The 20,165-nt window shown below is 37.4% G+C and overlaps 1 protein-coding gene across 2 annotated transcripts in view; it reads left to right on the top strand.

The window, feature by feature from the left end:
- Positions 1–20,165, top strand: part of LOC133524448 (uncharacterized) — a 77,726-nt gene that overhangs the window by 35,880 nt on the left and 21,681 nt on the right. For both annotated transcript variants that reach the window (XM_061860486.1, XM_061860488.1), the window contains exons 4-5: positions 3,038–3,172; positions 18,080–18,208. In XM_061860486.1, the coding sequence (XP_061716470.1) occupies positions 3,038–3,172; positions 18,080–18,208 (264 nt within the window). The remainder of the gene's footprint in view (positions 1–3,037; positions 3,173–18,079; positions 18,209–20,165) is intronic.

Genomic DNA, 20,165 nt, shown 5'->3' with positions numbered 1-20,165 from the left:
GTTAAAATACGTGAGTGACCCGTTGCCGAGAAACGTTACTTATTTCTCTATGTACATGGTAATCCGAATCGGCTTCCAAGTAGCCATGTTGCATTAACACACAGCCACTCACTGTAATTGCTAGCAACATGCAGCCCATTAAGTTGATTGTGTCCTGTCCTCACCTTCACTTAACGTTCCGTTTGGATTCAGACTTGGTACTACATACAACTAAATGTCAAATTTAATATTTTCTCGATCAAATACCTTTTTGATGTTTTCTGCAGTCGAATGAAGCAGTATTGCAGGGCGACTAGGGTTTGCAAGATCCGCCAATTTTTCGGATCCACATATCTCGGTTATTGAAATTTTACGGATCCGGATATCCAGATAGTTAAGGTAGTACAGGTCTATGTAAAAAAGTTACTTTCTCTGTCTGTCTAAGCTTTCTCTGTCTCTGGTCTGTTTAAGCTTACACGGGGTACAGGTTATGTTAAAGTATGTAACTTTACTTTTGAGTGACATTAACGTGAGACACTTCATTCGGTTCTTGTCTGTTTTAATTTTTTTGTCTTTTAATTATTTATATAAGAATTCAAGCCTTGGCGACCCTCTACATCTCTAAGGATAATTTAATATATATTTTTATATTTTATCTCTGACACGTAGAGACTTATACATCTCTAAAGAATTTTAGTATTTTATGGTTTTATTTTTTTATCATAGTTTTTTTTTGTGTAATTTGACATTTAGAGACAGTATACATCTCTAATAAAGTATTTATTATTTCATAGATTCGATATTCAGAAAGTCAGAAAAGTTTGGCCTATTTGTAAATCCCGCCAAATGTCAGGCCGTTATTATCGGTAGCTCTCGTCAGCTGGCCAAGTTGGATCTGGATACGATTAGGCCGGTGTGTTTCAATGGCACTCCTATACCTTTTAGCCCGTCTGTAAAGGATTTAGGTGTGCACTTGGATTGTACTTTGAGCTGGAGACCGCAGGTTGCCGAAATCAGTCGGAAGGTTACGGGCACCCTTCACGCTCTTAACAAATTCAGACACTTTTTGCCAGTCAAAACTAAAACTTTATTAGTTAACACCTTAATCCTACCCATTATCGACTATGGTGATGTATGCTATCCTGACTTAAATGAAGAGCTACTTGACAAGTTGGACCGTCTTCTTAATAATTGTATCCGCTTTATCTTCTGTCTCCGGAAACATGATCATGTGTCCTCGTTTCGTTCCCAGTTGGGCTGGCTCCCTATTCGTCAACGGCGTAATATTCGTATGCTCTGCACTCTCTATTCCATTCTCAATGATCCACACTCCCCTGAATACCTTAAGTACTTCTTTCACTTTTATGGTGCTTCTCGTGACCGTCAATTTCGCTCTACTGGCAATCTCTCTCTTTCTATCCCCACTCATAGAACAAGCTTCATGTCTAACTCTTACGCCATTCAGGCAGCACGTCTCTGGAACGGTCTTCCCCCTAACATTAGAAAAGCTCCCAACAAGTTTGCTTTCAAAAAATCTTTGCGTGATTTATTTGCTGGCAGTTTAAAGATCAATTAAGTATCAGTCTCACGAATCGGTTATGTATATTATGTATATATATGTATATATATATTTATTTATTTATGTAATGTATGTATGTGTCTTTATGTATTTAAGTAGTTTATAATTAATTTATGTGTATTAGGACTCTAATTCTTTCAATAACAATTTCTTTTAGTTTTAAACGCGCCGCCTACAATCTTTTCTGCTTTGCCCTAAGGTTGACTGGTAGAGAATGCCTCATGGCATTAAGTTCGCCTTTTGTACATTAAGTTTGTCTTTTGTGCAATAAAGTTTTAAATAAATAAATAAATAAATATTTGTAATTGTTTTTTTTTTTAATTTATTGTTTGTAAAAATGGACATGTAAAAGTGCCCCTGTGGCCTATTTGCTGAATAAATGTTTGATATTTGATATTTGATATTTCAATAGGGATGCGGTAAAAAAATGGACTAGTTTTATTTAGTAAAAAAAAGTAAATTAAAGTCACAAAATGATATGATACTGGAGTAAAAGTTACATTAACTTTTTAGGGCGCGGGCACACTAGGGATTTGCGAGCGGGTTCGCCGCGAGCGCGTAACGTGTTCGCCGCAAGTGCGCAACTAGTTCGCCGCGAGTGCGCAACGATTTCGCTGCGTACTGACATACTGGGGTGGGAGTGAATTCGTTGCGCGCTCGCGCGGCGATAGGCGGAGATCGGTGGTCGGTCGGTGATGTTGCTGGCCGGCAGTTTCACATTTGTCGCAGCAATGCAGTCGGCAGTATAGTCGCGGTGCAATAATGCTGGTGTAGTCTGTATCTGAATGGTACCTTTAGTCTGAAACTCAGCTAACCCTTGTTTTCCTACTAGACTTCGACGTACTATTCTAATTTAAGGCCCTGCGTGTATGTTTGATACAACCACATATTTCACGAGTTTATAGTGCATTTTTTGGCATTAGAATAAAAGGTAAACAATTTTGACGTGTAATTTTAAAGAAAACTGTTGAAAAAGGCTTTTAAAAAATTTGTTTGTATTACTTATGAAAGCAAAATAATGTAGATAATCGTATATGATTTATAATTGTTACATATTTGCTGTGAATTATTTTTCAAAAGTGTTGTTTAATAAAAAGACACATCAAGATAGCTTACCTTCTTTTTAATGCCAAATAAAACAAACTAGTACGTATGTATAAACTTTTTATTGTACAAAACACAAAACATAAATATGGCACAGTAGTATAGTACCTATAGGCTCTAATAAATGAACTTTACGTTTGTTTTTATTGTAGGAAGCTCACCACTGCTGCCTTATATATAATAAGGGTGCCAATCAATAAAGACCTTACTTATAGCACCGGTACCTTGACTAACATCCAGGAAATTTCAAAGATTGCTAGAAGAACGTTACAACGTTGCTAAAATATAGTCGTACGAAGTTGCCATTTGAAACTTTTCGATGTTAGTTGCCTTAACAAGTTTTAGGCAAGTAGCTAATATGTTTTTCTTTTTTAGATCAAACTTATCAATGCGTTTCACGATGACTGACAACGCGCTGCTCCAGATGGGAGACCTCCCGCTGCTGGCGTTCAAGAACAGACGCAAGCCGGTCGACGAAGTGACGTTTAGAACAGAACTCGGTGAACTCAGGTAAGTGGAGGCTTTTACTAGATACCAACATGCCAATTCTAACGTATTGTCACAAACTCCTCCTATGTGTATAAATACGAGTATATAATACTATATCATAATAGGACTGTGATAATATAATAGAAGTTAGAGGGGGGCGTCGCGATACTAAGCTAATGTTTGCCTTGGGTTATGGATTATGTGATTGTTTGAATCCTTACCTTATGTTAATGATCGCAGTCTTGCCTCGCTGTCACCAAGGCGCCACCGTCCTTCATATGAGGGTAAAAGTATGGTCAGTCCGGTTGGTCAGGTATACATGGTCATCAATTAAGGTCTGTCCGTTAGTCAGTTACTAGGGGCACTTTCTCTACTCCGTATTCTCTCTTTGTAATTTATTTTTGTGATTAATATTTGAATGCTGAAATTCTAGCCGAACATGTAAAGAACTGAATTTGTATACTAACAGCTTATCAACTCATGTTTTATCAAATAAATGATTATCTTATCTTATCTTATCTTATCTTATCTTCATGTGTCAACACCTTAACAACGGCTACCCAGCACCCAACACTTCGGGCCTAGATTACTATGGTTTTCAAAGAGGAACCTCAATATTACGCATCATTACGGAATTCTATTTATAAACTCATACAAATACACAACAGATATTCCGGATCACAATCGGTGACAATACAAATAATAAATACAGAATTAATCATACTTAACTTCTGAGAGATAAGCTGCTGTTGTCTCCGTAATCCGTCGTCAACTCGTGACACTCAAATTAATATAAATAAATAAATAAATATTATAGGACATTATACACTTTATAACACTACTGACTGATGACTGTGGCCGCTGAAGGCGAAATGGGCGAGCGCCTGGTTGCACCGGAAAGTAAAAGTATGATCCTACCCAATTATATATAAATAAATAAATAAAATAAATATTTATAGGACATTATTACACTAATTGACTAAGTCCCACAGTAAGCTCAATAAGGCTTGTGTTGAGAGTACTTAGACAACGATATATATAATATATAAATATTTATAAATACTTAAATACATAGAAAACACCCATGACTCAGGAACAAATATCCATGCTCATAACACGAACAAATGCCCTTACCAGGATTTGAACCCGGGACCATCAGCTTCGTAGGTAGGGTCACTACCCACTAGGCCAAACCGGTCGTCAAAAAAGGAAGAATTATAAAAAGATAATTAATATCTAGTGTTATTTTTTGTTGGTATTGCGATATCTACCAGATTTGCCACACGTACATTGTGATATCTAAATGATATCAGTTTGTGATCATTCGAATCGGGCTCCAACTCAAACTTACATTTTGACATCAGGCTGCGTAGCCAACGTTACAATCGTTCACGCTCCGTAGCGTATCGTAGCTATCTCTTTCTATCACTCTTCCATATTAGTGCGACTGTGACAGTTGCGTTTCGTTCGCCACGGAGCGTGAACGATATGCACGTTGGCTATGCGGGCAGAACAGAATGATATCAGGTACGAGCGAAATGCACGCGCGAATAACTTCAATGACATCATTTAGATGTCTGAATATCAGTTTGAACTGGCCTCCTGGGGTCTATCACACGCCGAAAAGTTGTATTTTGTGTTGAAAAGTTGCAACTGCAGTTACATTACTGTTGCAGCATTTTTTTTGATGTTGACATCCGAACGTACAGTCACGTCTGAAAACATCGACACGATCGAAGTGTCAAAAATATGTATACACGACCTTATGGCCCATACATTAGGGTAGTACTCGTATGTACTTATTTTTGGCACTTTATCCGTATCGATATTTTCAGACACGACCGTACCTAGGTAAAAGAAGCCAAATTTTTAGCTGTAACTTATACCGTTTACATCCGTTTTTAGTTACCAGTTGTTGTTGATGTCATCATAAGGCACCGAGGTTCAAAGGGCCTTCACAAGCTCGCGCCACTCCTTTCTATCTTCAGCGACCCTTCTGGCTTCGCTCCAGCTCAACCCGATCGCTCGTAGCTCACTTATGACATACCGTTGCCAAGAGTGTTCAGGGCGCCCGGAACCACGGCTTCCGTCCGGTGGTTTCCAACTGAAACGATGGTAGCGTTATTCTTTTCCCCTCTTCGAATATTATCTCCTATACATCTCCATTTCCATGTCAAGATTTCTTCGTCAATGGGTCTTTATCGGCCTATACTCTAAAGATCTTCATTTTGAATGGTTCTTGGCCAAAAAACGCAAAGGATCGATCTTAGGGACTTGACGAAAACTTGCAGTTTATTAGTTACCAGTTACCAAATTATAATTGTAAAAAACATTATTTGTGACTTTTGGGAACAAAAATATAGCTGGGTGTACGTTCTTATGTATTAGCACCTTAATACGAGTTATAGGCAATAAATCTTAAATTAAATTTCAGTGAGCGTTAAGTTTTTCAAGGTGAGGTTTTATTAGGGCTAAAATAATTTCTTACGGAGTCGGCTAGCAAAGTAATTTGGAAAAAAAACACTTTTGAATATATATTTCGGAGCGATTAAAGTTAACGATTTAAGTTCATATTATTATAATTGATGATCCAAAGTTGTCTGAATCTTTATTCAGATGTTGCCCGTGGGAAATCTAGAAAACTGATCGTTTTGAAAGCGAAAAAACTGTAATCATACCTTACATCCACAGACAAGGATGGTATTTTCTGCCAGGCTTTGTCCTATGATTGGACCTGCATTTTAAAATAAAAGTGAGTTTTAACACACCTTTCACGGTCTTATAATTTAGTTAGGGGATTTTTTTATTGTACCTGTAATAGCTATATGCGTAGTACTTACCTATGTTTTTCGCCGGATGGGTCCCATAAGATACCCAAGTATTAAATACACTACCATGTTGTTATTTGTAGTTCAGAACTCATGGAAAGCGATCCTATCTCCAGTATTGGCTCACAAACAAATACAGAATTGAATTCCAAAATACAGTAGAATTCTATAAACAAACGGCACAGGTTCAGCGTCCCTTCGACAGTGAAATCAATTAAATGAATAGCAATCAATCGTTATCAAGTTTGATTAAGTTGTAAATCTGTATCAGCGCTCAGGTGAGGAAAAATACTGAGACAATTGTATACGATTAATTGTTCTACTACTAGAGTTTATTGAGTTTGGTTAAGGGGGGTGTAAATCCAGAAAATTTTAAGGGGATAAAAGATTCTTCTAGATTTATAATATTTTTTTTATGATAGAGGAGGCTAACGAACAGACGGATCACCTGACGGTAAGCAATTATCGCCGCCCATGGACACCTGCAACACCAGAGGGGTTGTAAGTGCGTTGGCGACCTTTAAGATGGGAGTACGGTCAATGAGCTATGCCGAGGTTTTCGTGGGTCTACAGTAGAATAGGGTTCTTCAAAAAAGCGGCCAAGTGCGAGTCGGACTCGCCCATGAAGGGTTCCGTACCATTTATGACGTATTAAAAAAAACTACTTACTAGATATCGTTCAAACCAATTTTCGGTGGAAGTTTGCATGGTAATGTACCTACATCATATATTTTTTTTAGTTTTATCGTTCTGTTATTTTAGAAGTTACAGGGGGGGGGGGGGGGGACACATTTTACCACTTTGGAAGTGTCTCTCGCGCAAACTATTCAATTTAGATAAAAATTATATTAGAAACCTCAATATCATTTTTGAAGACTTATCCATAGACACGTATGGGTTTGATGAAAAAAAATTGAGTTTCAGTTCTAAGTATGGGGAACCCCCAAACTTTATTGTTTTTTTTTCTATTTTTGTGTAAACATCTTAATGCGGTTCACAGAATACAGTCATCTACTTACCAAGTTTGAACAGTATAGCTCTTATAGTTTCGGAAAAAAGTGGCGGTGACATAATCGGACAGACAGACGGACATGACGAATCTATAAGGGTTCCGTTTTTTACCATTTGGCTACGGAACCCTAAAAAGATGGGATAACTTTTCATAGGTAAGTTTATCAATTATCATGTTAACGTACGTAAAATCAAGATATTTCAATTTCAATTTCTGCGGAACAGGAGTATGACCAGTATGTTGAATAGGGTAATTTCCCGAAAGTAGGGTAATTGATGCCCTTCTTGAACTCGTAAAATCTTTTTTCATCAAACCCATACGTGTGGGGTATCTATGGATAGGTCTTTAAAAATGATATTGAGGTTTCTAATATCATTTTTTTCTAAACTGAATAGTTTGCGCGAGAGACACTTCCAAAGTGGTAAAATGTGTGCCCCCCCCCCCCCCCCCCCGTAACTTCTAAAATAACAGAATGAAAAATCTAAAAAAAATATATGATATACATTGCCATGCAAACTTCCACCGAAAATGGGTTTGAACGAGATCTAGTAAGTAGTTTTTTTAATACGTCATAAATGGTACGGAACCCTTCATGGGCGAGTCCGCCTCGCACTTGGCCGCTTTTTTATTTTTTCGTTTAATCTATACAATTCTTATAACACTTGACCACTCATGTCCGCATATTTTATATTTTTCTTCCACCAATTTACTCAAATGACATGTCGATCCGACTGACGGCAAATTGGTGGATGAGGGCATAGAGATAAATGTCAATGTCTGTGTGTCACGCGTAAATACTAGGAAATTGGTGGATGATGGAATCCTAGTTGTGTTTTACCGATACTCCGTCCGCAATATTATTAGTCCAAGCACATACATTGTCTATAACTGTGAGAAACTCAATCAAATGAATGATTTATTTTAAATTCAAATGAATTCCTTGCCCAAGTGTTGCCCATACTCACTTACTGACCGATTTCGAAGAAAAACTAGTTAGCATAATTACAGTAATATGTATTCAAAAATTGTTCTCATGTGGCTAAGAGCCTCTGCAGTTCTCATCGATATCACTTGCTATTTTTTATGCATTGCGGCATTTGATCGATCGATGGAATTCGTTGCACCTCAGTAGCCGGAAATATGTCTCAAATCGCATGCAATTATCGGCGAGGTTTGCCGAAACGAAATATATGTACGGACTGTATCCTGTGAATACAATTCTTAGTCATCATCAGGTGTATCGCAGCGGTAAAAGTGCTTAAAAATATATAAACATGCACTTAAAGTCTTGATAATTAAGGTTTGGCTCAGATATTTGTGAAAACCTTCGCCGTTTCGATATATCTGATGGTGATGACTGTACAAGCTACAAAATTTGACTGACGCAAATATAAAAAAATATTAAAATAAAAAATACTGGCACTCCGGGAGTGCCGACAGAAGTGAAAACTTGAGTCCTATCTCAAAAAATGCCAACATGCATGTGTATGTACGTACGTGCATACACAATATATGTACATACTTATATATAGAAGTGGCGGTTACGGTAACGGTAACAGTGACGTCAGTTCAATGGGTTAAAATGCCCAACGCGCCTGACGAAGTTTTCACTTCAATAATACGAGTGAATTTGATGTCAAAAAGTACCTTCAAAGTATTTTCTGTGTGTAGATAATTTTGAACATATATCACGCGCAGCAATATCTACTGCTGACTGTACCTTTTGTCACACCCATATTTGTAAATTTAATTGCTCTGTCAGCAAAAGTAAATGTCATGGAAGTGAATTACGTGCTCGTAAATTTTATCTGCCTTGTTTCAACATTAATGAAGCTGTTCGAAAGAGGATAAAACGACGTTTAGTTTGAATTATTATGAATATTTAGCTGTGATAGTCTTAGGGCACTTCTTCGACCCGAGCGTATTGTGTGACTTTGGTGGCCCAATTTTTTAAATTATATTTTAATATTCGAATAAATAAATAAAAAAAGTAAGGAAAGCCTTCATGTGATCATATCAGTTTTTAATATCACTGAAATCAAACACCTGATCTACACTGAAACCGATTGTAAATAATAATAATTGTCAGTTCACATTTTACTTTTTTAAGTTTATGTTATAAATAGTTATAACCGAGCAAAGCTCGGTCGCCCAGGTACTGAATATAAAAATATGAATAATATGAATACGAATATGATTGTGGTTTGTGTAGTGATTCACTTCAATTGTTTTATTCTTCCGTCACAATAAGCTAAACTGGAGCTTAAAGTATAGTAAATTGTTAACCAAGTGATGAAACGGTACCTTTCACCCGAGTTAAACAAATAGGCAAATTTGCATAAACAGTACATAATTAAAGTAAGTCTTTTTACTATGAAGGGGAAACTTTTTGTGATAACTCAAAAACAGCTAAACTGATTATGTCCGCTATAGTTTTCATTTAATGTATTTCTTAAGCTCTACTTCCACGATTTTTTTCATATTTTTTAGACTTATTGTTCAAAAGTTAGAGGGGGGGACACATTTTTTTTCTTTCGGAGCGATTATCTCCGAATATATTCACTTTATTAAAAAATATTTGTTGAAGACCCCTATTAGTTTTGAAAGACCTTTCCAACGATACCCGACACTGGAGTGTTAAAGCAAGAAAAAAAATCACCCCCTATTAACGTGTAGGGGAGGTACCCTAAAAAAAATAGATTTTATTTTACGAATTTGTTGGCTTTATTGATTTATATATCCATGCCAAATTTCAGCTTTCTAGCACTAACGACCACGGAGCAAAGCTAACAGACAGACAGACGGACATGGCGAAACTATAAGGGTTCCTAGTTGACTACGGAACCCTAAAAAGCGGATGTCTTCATTGTGATCTATAATTGATTTAGGTGACATGAGTTATGATAGTAATCCCTATGAACGGAATGTGAATTAAGGTCAAAAGGGATAAGTGTGGCTGCATGATAAGTGTGGCTGGCCTTCACATTGAAGCCTGCTTACACATTTATTAGTGTTCATTGCGAATTTATACATTTACTACTTGCTACTTGCATTTACTGGTCTTATTAATAAACAGGCTTTGGTGTTAAGGCCAGTAGGGATAAGATGGTCGGTTTTTATCATCTGTCATCATGCCTGTCACGTTCTCACAAGTATGTAAGTGCGAATGTGACGCATGACATGACAAGTGATAAAAATGCGACCATGATGCCGCAGTTACACTTAACCGGCAAACATGCTTATCCGTATTTACCTTACCTTAATTATACTTAATATCAGTTAATATCCAAAATGAGATGAGTATGGGAATAAATGGGATGTGAAATATCTTTTTTACCCACCTACCTTTTTCAGACGAGTTCCGAGTTACTTAAATATCTATTCGATGTAGATTGCTTTCAAAGTTTATTGGCTAGTCAAAAAAATATAGTTAAACGTAAGTTGTTTTAGTACCCAAGTACTTCTGTATTTATGTTCTATGCAGTTTATTTCCTTTCTGATACATTAGATCTATACATTAGATATACTCGTACCTATATGTATTTATTTCAGTTAACATTATTTATAACTATGAACATCCAGGTCTCTTTTTTGCCTTTTTCTTTTGTTGCAGTACATCTTTTATATTGCATATTTAATGTGTTTATATGATTGTTTGGTTTCTGAATACACTAAAAAAAAACAAGCCAAATTTCCAAAGCACTGATAATAGCCCTCCGTATGCTGTTATTAAATATTAGCTAATGAATTAATAACCCTGAAATTGTAAATTACAGTCCAAATTGTCTGGAACGTATAAGGGATATGGCTGTTAAATGTCAATTTAATAAATTATCATCATCATCATAATACAAGTTCCTGGCCCTGGCTCTTGTCAGTGGCGCAGATGCAAGGTTTTGCGGACCTCAATTTTTTTGAGATACAAATTTCACAAAGAGTAAGTCGACACTATTAGAAACTTAAAACAGTCACGTGATTTTTTTTATACTAGGTCGGTGGCAAACAAGTCCGCCTGATGATAACCAGTTTCCATAGCCTATGGACGCCAGAAACTCCAGGGGTGTTATGCGCGTTGCTGACACTAACACTCCGGACCCTGAGTGTTAGTGTCTGCAACCCTAACACTCAGGAGCTCTGGCAATCTTACTCACCAACAGGAAGAAGGAAAACAACACTATGAGAGGGAGGTACTTCCCCCGTTGGGCTGTGCTGTAGATCTGGAATGACAGCCGCTGTGCTGCGCCCTACCACACAAAGCGAAATGACATTAACAGTGCCCATACCTCTCTTTTGGACGTAGTTTAAAGACAACCTGGGGACTAGTCCAGACTTCTCATGACGTAACATTCCGATACATTTTTTTCTAAATTCATTTGGCGTATATACGATTGTCACCTAAGCTAGGCCCCAGTAACGACCAAGTTAACAAATATATCGTAACATATCTTTGTTACCTACCATATAAATAAGGATGTTCTCCGATATATTTAGTCATTTTGGCCATCACTAGAGAGTGATTTGTTGCTGACTGTACCTAGATGATCTAATGCTAATGTGGAAAATATTACTTCAAAAGATAAGTTTGAAGATTGGAAGCTTGAGAAATGACTTACTTAACTAATGAATGTTAAGAAAATATGTGAATCCATCATGTCCGTCGAAACTTTTCTGTCCTGGCATCTTCAATCAAAGTTGGAAACATACTTTAACTAAAATCAACTTTTCCTTATACTTTTATTTTCTTTCTTTAATCTCAGTAGATAAACTAAGGTGGGGTAAGACTGTCACCGGGACAAGACAAACATTTGTATGGAATCCTCATATGTTTGTCAATTCGATTCAATTCAATTAATTTATTCGTTCATCACAGGTAGGTACTTAAATAGGTGGTAACTAAGTATTTTAAGGAACAGCTATGATGTGCCTTTTGGCGTACGAAATAACTTCTAATTATCTAATCATATACATCTACAATATTTTTATTACATACTCCCCATATATCTTGCCTCGAACAAAATAAACTATGTTCGTTCTGCCCCACCTTATGATATTCTAAAGCTGACAACAGAATTGGTTTTATTTAATTTGCACATTAGAAAAGGTACAAGAACTGTGGATAGTCATTAATGTATGGACTAAAAAAAATATTTGTTTTCATTTGGATTGTTTTCATTGAAAACTACCTACGTATTCGTCGTTTCGTCATTAATTTAAAGAATACATTAAATCCTAGAAGATAAACAATAATACGAACTATAGAAAGCTCAAGTAGGTACAAATAAGGTACAATATAATTAAAACGTTAAATATTTACATCATCATATCATCATCATATCAGCCTTTTATCGCCCACTGCTGAGCATAGGCCTCTCTTCCAGTACGCCACTTGTCCCGATCCTGAGCTAATCGCATCCAGAAGTGTCCCGCAATTTTCCGAATGTCGTCCACCCAACGAGCCAACGGACGCCAGGGGCATCTTTCATCTGAAAGCGGCCACCATTCCGTTAACATTTTAGTCCACCTGCCACCAGTCACATGTCCCGCCCAACTCCATTTTAGGTTGGTAATGACGCGACCCACGTCTAGCACCTTGGTGCGACGACGGATCTCGACATTTCTTACTCGATCTTGAAGCTTGATACCGAGCCTGGCGCGCTCCATGGCTCTCTGTGCTACACAAATTTTATGCACAGCCTCCTTGGTGAGCGTCCATGTCTCGGCACCGTAGGTCATGGTGGGCAGGACACATTGATTGAAGAGGCGAGTTTTCAATATTTACATAAAACTTACCAACTTTTATTATGATTAAACATTACATAATTACGAGTTCAAGCATTGACCCTCGAGACTTCTCTTTTTCGACTGACATTTTACAATAAAAGCAATCCTCTTCTGGATGCATTTATGGCTAAATGAAGTTTTTAAAATCTGAATGATACCATCAATACTATGCTTTGTTTAATAAATTTAGTCACAGGGTCATATAATTGGGCAAAAAAAACAAAAAAAAAACTCCTCCCCGTTTTATTATTACTTTTACTAAAAAGCTTAATTTCTTATCATGACGTTGTTTAGGGATTATCAAAATTGTGGAAGATATGTATCACCAATGTTCTTAAATTTTCCTTCACCGAAAAGCGACTGGTAAATATCAAATGATATTTTGTTCATAAGTTCCGAAAATTTCATTGGTACGAGCAACGAGCCGGGGTTTGAATCCGCGACCTCCGGACTGCAAGTCGCACGCTCTTACCGTTAAGCCACCAGCGCTTCAGCGCTTCTTTTTAAGTACCTATTTATGATATCTAATTAAATTAATTCATACAGTAAACTTATCTCTACCTTTTTTCATTTTCTTTCCACTATCATACTACCACTCCCGCAAAATGCAAGGCTAAAGACCCAACCAAGGTTACTTGATGGGTTTTTAATACCCCTAATGGATATAATCTGACACACCCTGTCATATAATGGCGTTTGTTATAGTTTTTATCACTTATAATCCCTTAAGAGCATCAATCGCGTGTTTGTGTATAAGACGCCTACACATAAGAGACAAAGCGTTTAATAATACAGTCGAGTTCATAAATATCCTAGGTTGTCAGTGTCAGTTTCGGCGGTTCCGCGGCTGGCTCACTGACACTGCGGATATTAAATATTATATTATAGGGCATTATTACACAAGCGCTTACACTACACACTGCGGATATATATTCATGAGATGTATACACTAGTTTTAAGGTATTTATCTATGGGCCACTCTTCATCATCATTTCATTTCAAAAGGCGACCATAGGCTCGCTGGTTAAGTGGCGACAGACAAATGGTTTAAGACTTAAATACTTAATAAGTACACATATATGTGATCAGAAATGATGACAGATAGCATTTTTTGTTATGTATTTGACGTCGATTATAATAACTAACATGGATAATCCTTATTTGAAATAAAACAATACTCAATTTTATTATTGTAGTAAATTAGTTTTTTTTCTGTTTGATATTTCCAATCGATTTCTTTTGAAACTAGTTCTCGACAGCGACTCTAACGTCTATCGCCAGGGGCAATGTGATAAAGCAAGAAACGGTTTCTAATGAAATGCATTTATATTTAGTGCATAAATTATACATGAAATGCAAATTATGTCACATCCATATACTTTCGTTTAGTTCTAAAATCACTACCTGTATCCGATTATTAGTGATCAGATCAGATACAGAGGTAGCCTCTGTTGTGCAAAATTAACGTACCTACGTAGCGACGTAAATGAAATAATATAATAAAATTATACGAGTAACCTTCTCTTAAACTTGCAATGAAATGTTGACTCGAACTATAGTAAAAACCCCTGTAATGGAACATGCACCAGTAATGGGATGGGATCCTGTAAAACGAGTATTTTATTTACCATCAGTTTTTAATCGCCGGCAACATTTTACCATAAACAAGAGCGAAAGAGCTGCTTAAGTTTAATTTTTCATTGATATTTGTTAGTTTGAAAATTAATGGCGCCATACATTCCATTACTAGAGCAAAAAACCACAGTTTAATTGGTTAATAATATTGAAACCAATTGCAGTAGCTTTCATTAGCTACATAGAAAACATAAAGTACGAAATTGCCAGTCAGCTTTCAAAGCGTAAAGCGGTAGAAATTTTACAGGTGTCGGTAAAATATCAAAAAAACTCTAAATTTTCTCTTAAATGTCCCATGATTGGTGCCGTTAACATACTTCAAATAAGGTTCGGAAATACTACGTACTCGTATCCGGTGCGATGAGTAAAGATGATATATGTAAAGGAATTTCATACAGCCTTATACACCTAGGCCTGTAAAGCAACCTTCTTTTGTTATCAAGCGTCAAATTGTGACACAACGTCTTGGCGTTCAACCATCGAATAGTAGTAGACTCGTCATTTGTTTCTAGCTGTGTAAACATACGAATAAAATTTTACTAACTTTTTTAATTGAATTGCAAGTTTGAGAAAAATACTATACAACTCTCAGCGAGAAACGGGGTTATCCTGCAACCCTTCGTTTCCCGGCCTCTCTATATAGTAATGTACCTACTATATTACACTTGCGTCTGTTTCGCTTAGTACCTAGTCCTCAAAAGTCCTAGTCAAAAAGTATAAAGCACAAGGACTTACGAGTATTATTACATTTTCGATGCCAATGTGTTCGCGTCCGTCCGTGCTTCCGTATAGTACTTTCATTCAAACATGTTTACCAAATATCACGCGAGATAGCGCTGTACCAGGAGCAGCGATTTCTACATCGCGCTATTGAATTTTTTATAGCGATTGTATATAAGGGTTTGGGATTATTTTGAATATTTGTATTAACTTTATTTGTAACTGGTTGTTTATTTTCATAATCAATCTTTCATTAGTAAAGTGTGTCCTTTTTCACCGAGTTAGGAATACATACACAATGCTAAACGAAAAAGTTTTCTACGGGTTGTTTCATATTACAAAAAAAACATAAGTACAATAACACGTTTTTCTATTTGTGTGTTATGTACTCTTATTTCAATTAAGTACTTGGAAAAAGAAAAGGCCTATTAAAAATATACGAGCACGTTTACCTACACTCATTCATGTTCATCAATACCTACTCCATAAAAGGTTTTATTGAGAATTTACTGCTGCAACCGTAAAACGAGACAGGTATATTATTATCTTCGGGTGTGTTATGGGGTCGATAACGTTATGGAAATGTTGCTTCGTTTCAATCAGTAAAATAGAGTGAACGCACCCTCCAATGGTTGGCTCCAGTTGAACGGCCAAGGTGCTCAAAAATATCTGAACACGCAGTCTAACGCCTTGACAATAGAGGCGTGCTCAGATATTTGTGAGCATCTCGGCCGTTCGGATATATCTGATGGCGACTGTACCCATTGTATTGTATTGTAGTTCGGGCGATTTTCCGCAACTCGACGACAAGGGGGGGGGTGGAGGATTGGCTACTCTTGCCAGCCCAACTCCTCGAGGAATCCTATCTAACCTTTGATGTTGAGTAGGACCTCAGGGAGGTCTCTCGGGGATCTGAGATGTTTTGCCCTGTATGGGGCCACTCCGCTGCATTCCAGCACCACGTGAGAGGCTGTTTCTTCTGTCTCCATGCATCCTCGGCATAGGGGACTGTCTGTGACACCTGTTATGAAAAGATGTTTGTTAAATAGTCCATGACCTGCTATGACACTGGTTACCATACTCAGTCGGACCTTCCCTAGTTGAAGGAGCGCCCTTGTGAGCTTTCCGTTGTACTGCTTTGTGCTGACTGTACCCATTGATAATGCTTTGTACCTACATCGCTACTATCGCCAGCCATTTCCCTTCGTGCGGCAAGATGCCTCGAAATGGACACTCCGACAACCGCGCATGCGGCGGCCGCCATTTTTAATATTGAAAAATGGCCGCCGTTGGACAAAACTTTACTCTTATTCCCAGTTGTTACCACTAAAATAATTTAATGTTCTTTACTGACAAAAATACGTACATAAATACACGCATGGATTGCAAGGGACAAAATTTTTAAATATTGCTTTGTCGCCCTAGGAGGGGATATCTAAACTGCCTTAGACCTTTCATATACAGGATGTTTAAGGATGTTAGTCTCCACGATATATAATAGCCGAATATAGATTGGAGATTATATATAGTGTTGGATAAGACTCGAGTTTTTTGAGGCCTCTTAAGAGGGAAACCACATGATTGTCCATACAAAAATAGAAAACGTTTTTCCACTTCTAAATATTTTCCATTTTTCATGTTTTTTAATATGTTATTGACGCAATGAAAAACTAGGTTTATTATTATTATTTGTATGTCTCTTACAAATTCTCGGGACCATGGGGTCCCGGGCATTATGAAGGCGTGTGTGGGGCCGAAGCCAACACGTAGAGGCCCCTTGTAATAAGAAAATATACTCTAAAAGTAATGTGACACCAACCGACGATTATCCCTGTTCACACTGTAGCAGTGCACCCAAGAACAAGCCCCGGTTAGTGTAGGACTATTGTAAGAACAGGTACAAAAAGAAACCGGGCTAATATAAGGTTGAGTTGCTAGTGCACTGGTAACCGAGACTATGGAGGTGACTATGGCACCTGCCCTGATCATATGTAAAAAAAAACACAAAAAAATAGACAGGTGGTGATTCGCCAACTCACAATACGGCTCAGGGTGTGGAGAGGTGTGCGCCGCTTTCGACTCAGTGGCTGTCAGCAGCCACTGTGCCAACTCGCGTCTTATGCATATTTCACTTCCACCCTGCGAGCATACAGCTCTCCCCACTCTGGACTGCTTCTTCTGATAGGATCTTAAAATCATCTAGATGGCCTGTGTATCTAGTAAGGGGGCACTCCAGAATGATGTGGTTGATGGTCTGGTCTGGGTGCCCGCAGTTACAGGTAGGAGAGGAGCTCCAGCCCCATTTGTACCAGTGGTGGCCGCAGTTGCCAACTCCTGTTCTTAAGCGGTTAAGAGCAGACCACACCCTGCGCGGTTCCCTGAATCCCACTCACACTTATCCTCAGTGAGAGTGACAGAATAATCTAAAGCTACGGGGCCTTAAATGGTTAATAGTTTCTTCGTGTTGGAGTACTGAAAAGTTTTGTATTTCACGCGGTAGCAAAGTTTGTTTCACCTTTGTATCTTGACACCCACGCAACGCTCAAGATTTGACTTTGCGAACTACTCGTATCACTACTGACACGATATAATAAAATAATCTAAGTGCTAATATTAACACCGAGGGGTTAAACTTTGCCTCCTTATAAAACAAAATTGAAAGTTGCGTTGAAACTCTAGATCCATGGCGTCCCAACGCAGACAAGTATTTTGCAGAAATCACGAAACGTCTGGTTGCCGTAACTGGTCACCGAAGAGCTGGCGGCTTCCTCGCACAACGTATCAGTATTGCGATACAACGAGGAAATTCCGCCAGCATCGGTACAATACCTCAAGGGCCTATTTTTAATTTAAACTAGTTATAGTAATCCTCTGTATATATCCATTATGTATATTTTTATTGTAAATGAAATAAATAACTATTGCATTGATTATTTACTGTTTGCTCCCCAGGGACAGCATATACACCGAGAAGTCCATGAACATGACAGATGTAGTGGAGTGGTACACAAACGCCAACGCAGCGCTGCTCAACCATCTCACTAAAGAAATTAAAGACACAGATAGCAGTACCATATGGAGGTAATATAACTCTTATTTCTGCATTATAAATCTCTTCTAAACTTAAATAGATGTCATAAAGTAAACTGTTTTAACTACTTGTAAGTAAATCTAGCTGATCCAGTTTATCTTTAAGTAAGTACTCTTGTTTATGTACCACGGTCTCGGTGTGAAAAAATCGCCTTTTCATACAAATATAGTCCTCAGTTTCCTCTTTAGTTTTTTTTTTCACTGCCACTTATGCATTGCCAACCTTTGAGAACCCTTAATACCTGCTTCTTGAAGAACCCCATGTCATAGCGCAAGGGCAACACCATATTAACATTATTGAAAATATTTAGCTAGCCCACTAGCTAGCATACCAGAGCTAGCCCACATGTTTGTTTTTTCGAATCTTTATTATAAGATCTGTTTTTCGCTCCCAATTTGTACAACAATCTAAAAATCTATAAAAGTCAAACGTAGGGCGATAGCTATTGTTAATATACATCAAATTATGTAAAAGTATTTTCCATAGTGTTAATATCCAGAGAGGAAAATGGGGACTACGTTTGTATGGAGAAGTGGCCCTCCACTTTCCTCTTAATAGAATAATCTGTAGCCTTACCACGAATGACTTAGCAGTGTCAAACTGATATATTCGCCAACGTCTGCGGAACTTCGCGCTAATATGCGAGTATGAGCGAGATGCATAGAAAGTAAGCCACGCACACGCTAGCTAATATGTCAGTGTAAAACTGACGACCAGTCTGGCCTAGTGGGTAGTGACCCTGCCTATGAAGCCGATGGTCCCGGGTTCAAATCCTGGTAAGGGCATTTATTCGTGTGATGAGCATGGATATTTGTTCCTGAGTCATGGGTATTTTCTATGTATTTAAGTATTTATAAATATTTATATATTATATATATCGTTGTCTAAGTAGCCTGAACACAAGCCTTATTGAGCTTACTGTGGGACTTAGTCAATTTGTGTAATAATGTCCTATAATATTTATTTATTTTATTTATTTATTTATTTTAAAACTGGTGGTAGCCGTACTGGTTTGTTCCCTAAATTGTATAAATAAATCTCTTATTAAAATGTCTGTTACTTATTATATCGAGACACGTTGTTCCAATGGTTAATCTCGAGCTTCAAATTTTAATTAGGCAGCTGACATACACGTACATGACATAGATGATAATGACGAAGCGTGTTGTGGATGTTTTTTTTTTTCTTGTTTGCGTATATATTGACGAAGCCTGCGTCGTGGATCTGACATCTGTCTTAATATGATTTTAATTGTGTTTTTAATCAATTTTAAATTTAACTTCGAACACGAGGAGTTTTTAGGGTCAGAAACGCACAAGTAAACCGCTGGAGTAACGGGCGTCCATACGCTACGGTGATCGTTTACTACCAGGCAAGCCGTATGCTTGATTGCCACTGACGTGGTTTTCAAAACGAAAGAGTTTTTTATTACAATTTTACGCCAGACTTTTTTTTTTGTTTTTCGTCTGAAATAATATTATTCCATTCAAGTTGGTTCTATTGTTATGTCAGGATCTGATGAGGGTACTCTTTAAATATTGCAGACACATTTCACCGAGTCATATGTAGTGTTGGTAGGAACTCAAGTATTTTGAGTCTAAATTGAAGAACTCGACTTGTTTTTACAAGACTCAGAGCTTAAAAAACTTCTGAGTCTTTTAAATCACGAGTCGAGTCCTTTATTGAGTATTTTTTAAGCGCAACTCAAAAGGACTCGAGTCTCCGAATAAAGACTCAGTCAACAATTTTATAGGTTTTAGCTCAAACAACAAATTGTATGATTTACGTTATGTGCATCCATGAATTTTATAGGTACATAAAGACAACGCATTTCGAAGTTATTTGTAATAAAATTACAATTTCTCCGAAAATTACTCAAGTCTCTACAAAATACTCGGGTCTCTAATAAGTCCAAAAGAACTCGAGTTTCTTCTTAATTATAAGAGT

Source organism: Cydia pomonella, chromosome 13, assembly GCF_033807575.1.
Source record: "Cydia pomonella isolate Wapato2018A chromosome 13, ilCydPomo1, whole genome shotgun sequence".
Classification (NCBI taxonomy): domain Eukaryota; kingdom Metazoa; phylum Arthropoda; class Insecta; order Lepidoptera; family Tortricidae; genus Cydia; species Cydia pomonella.
The sequence above is the reverse complement of the archived record's forward strand: the minus strand, read 5'-3'. Positions and strand labels throughout refer to the sequence as shown.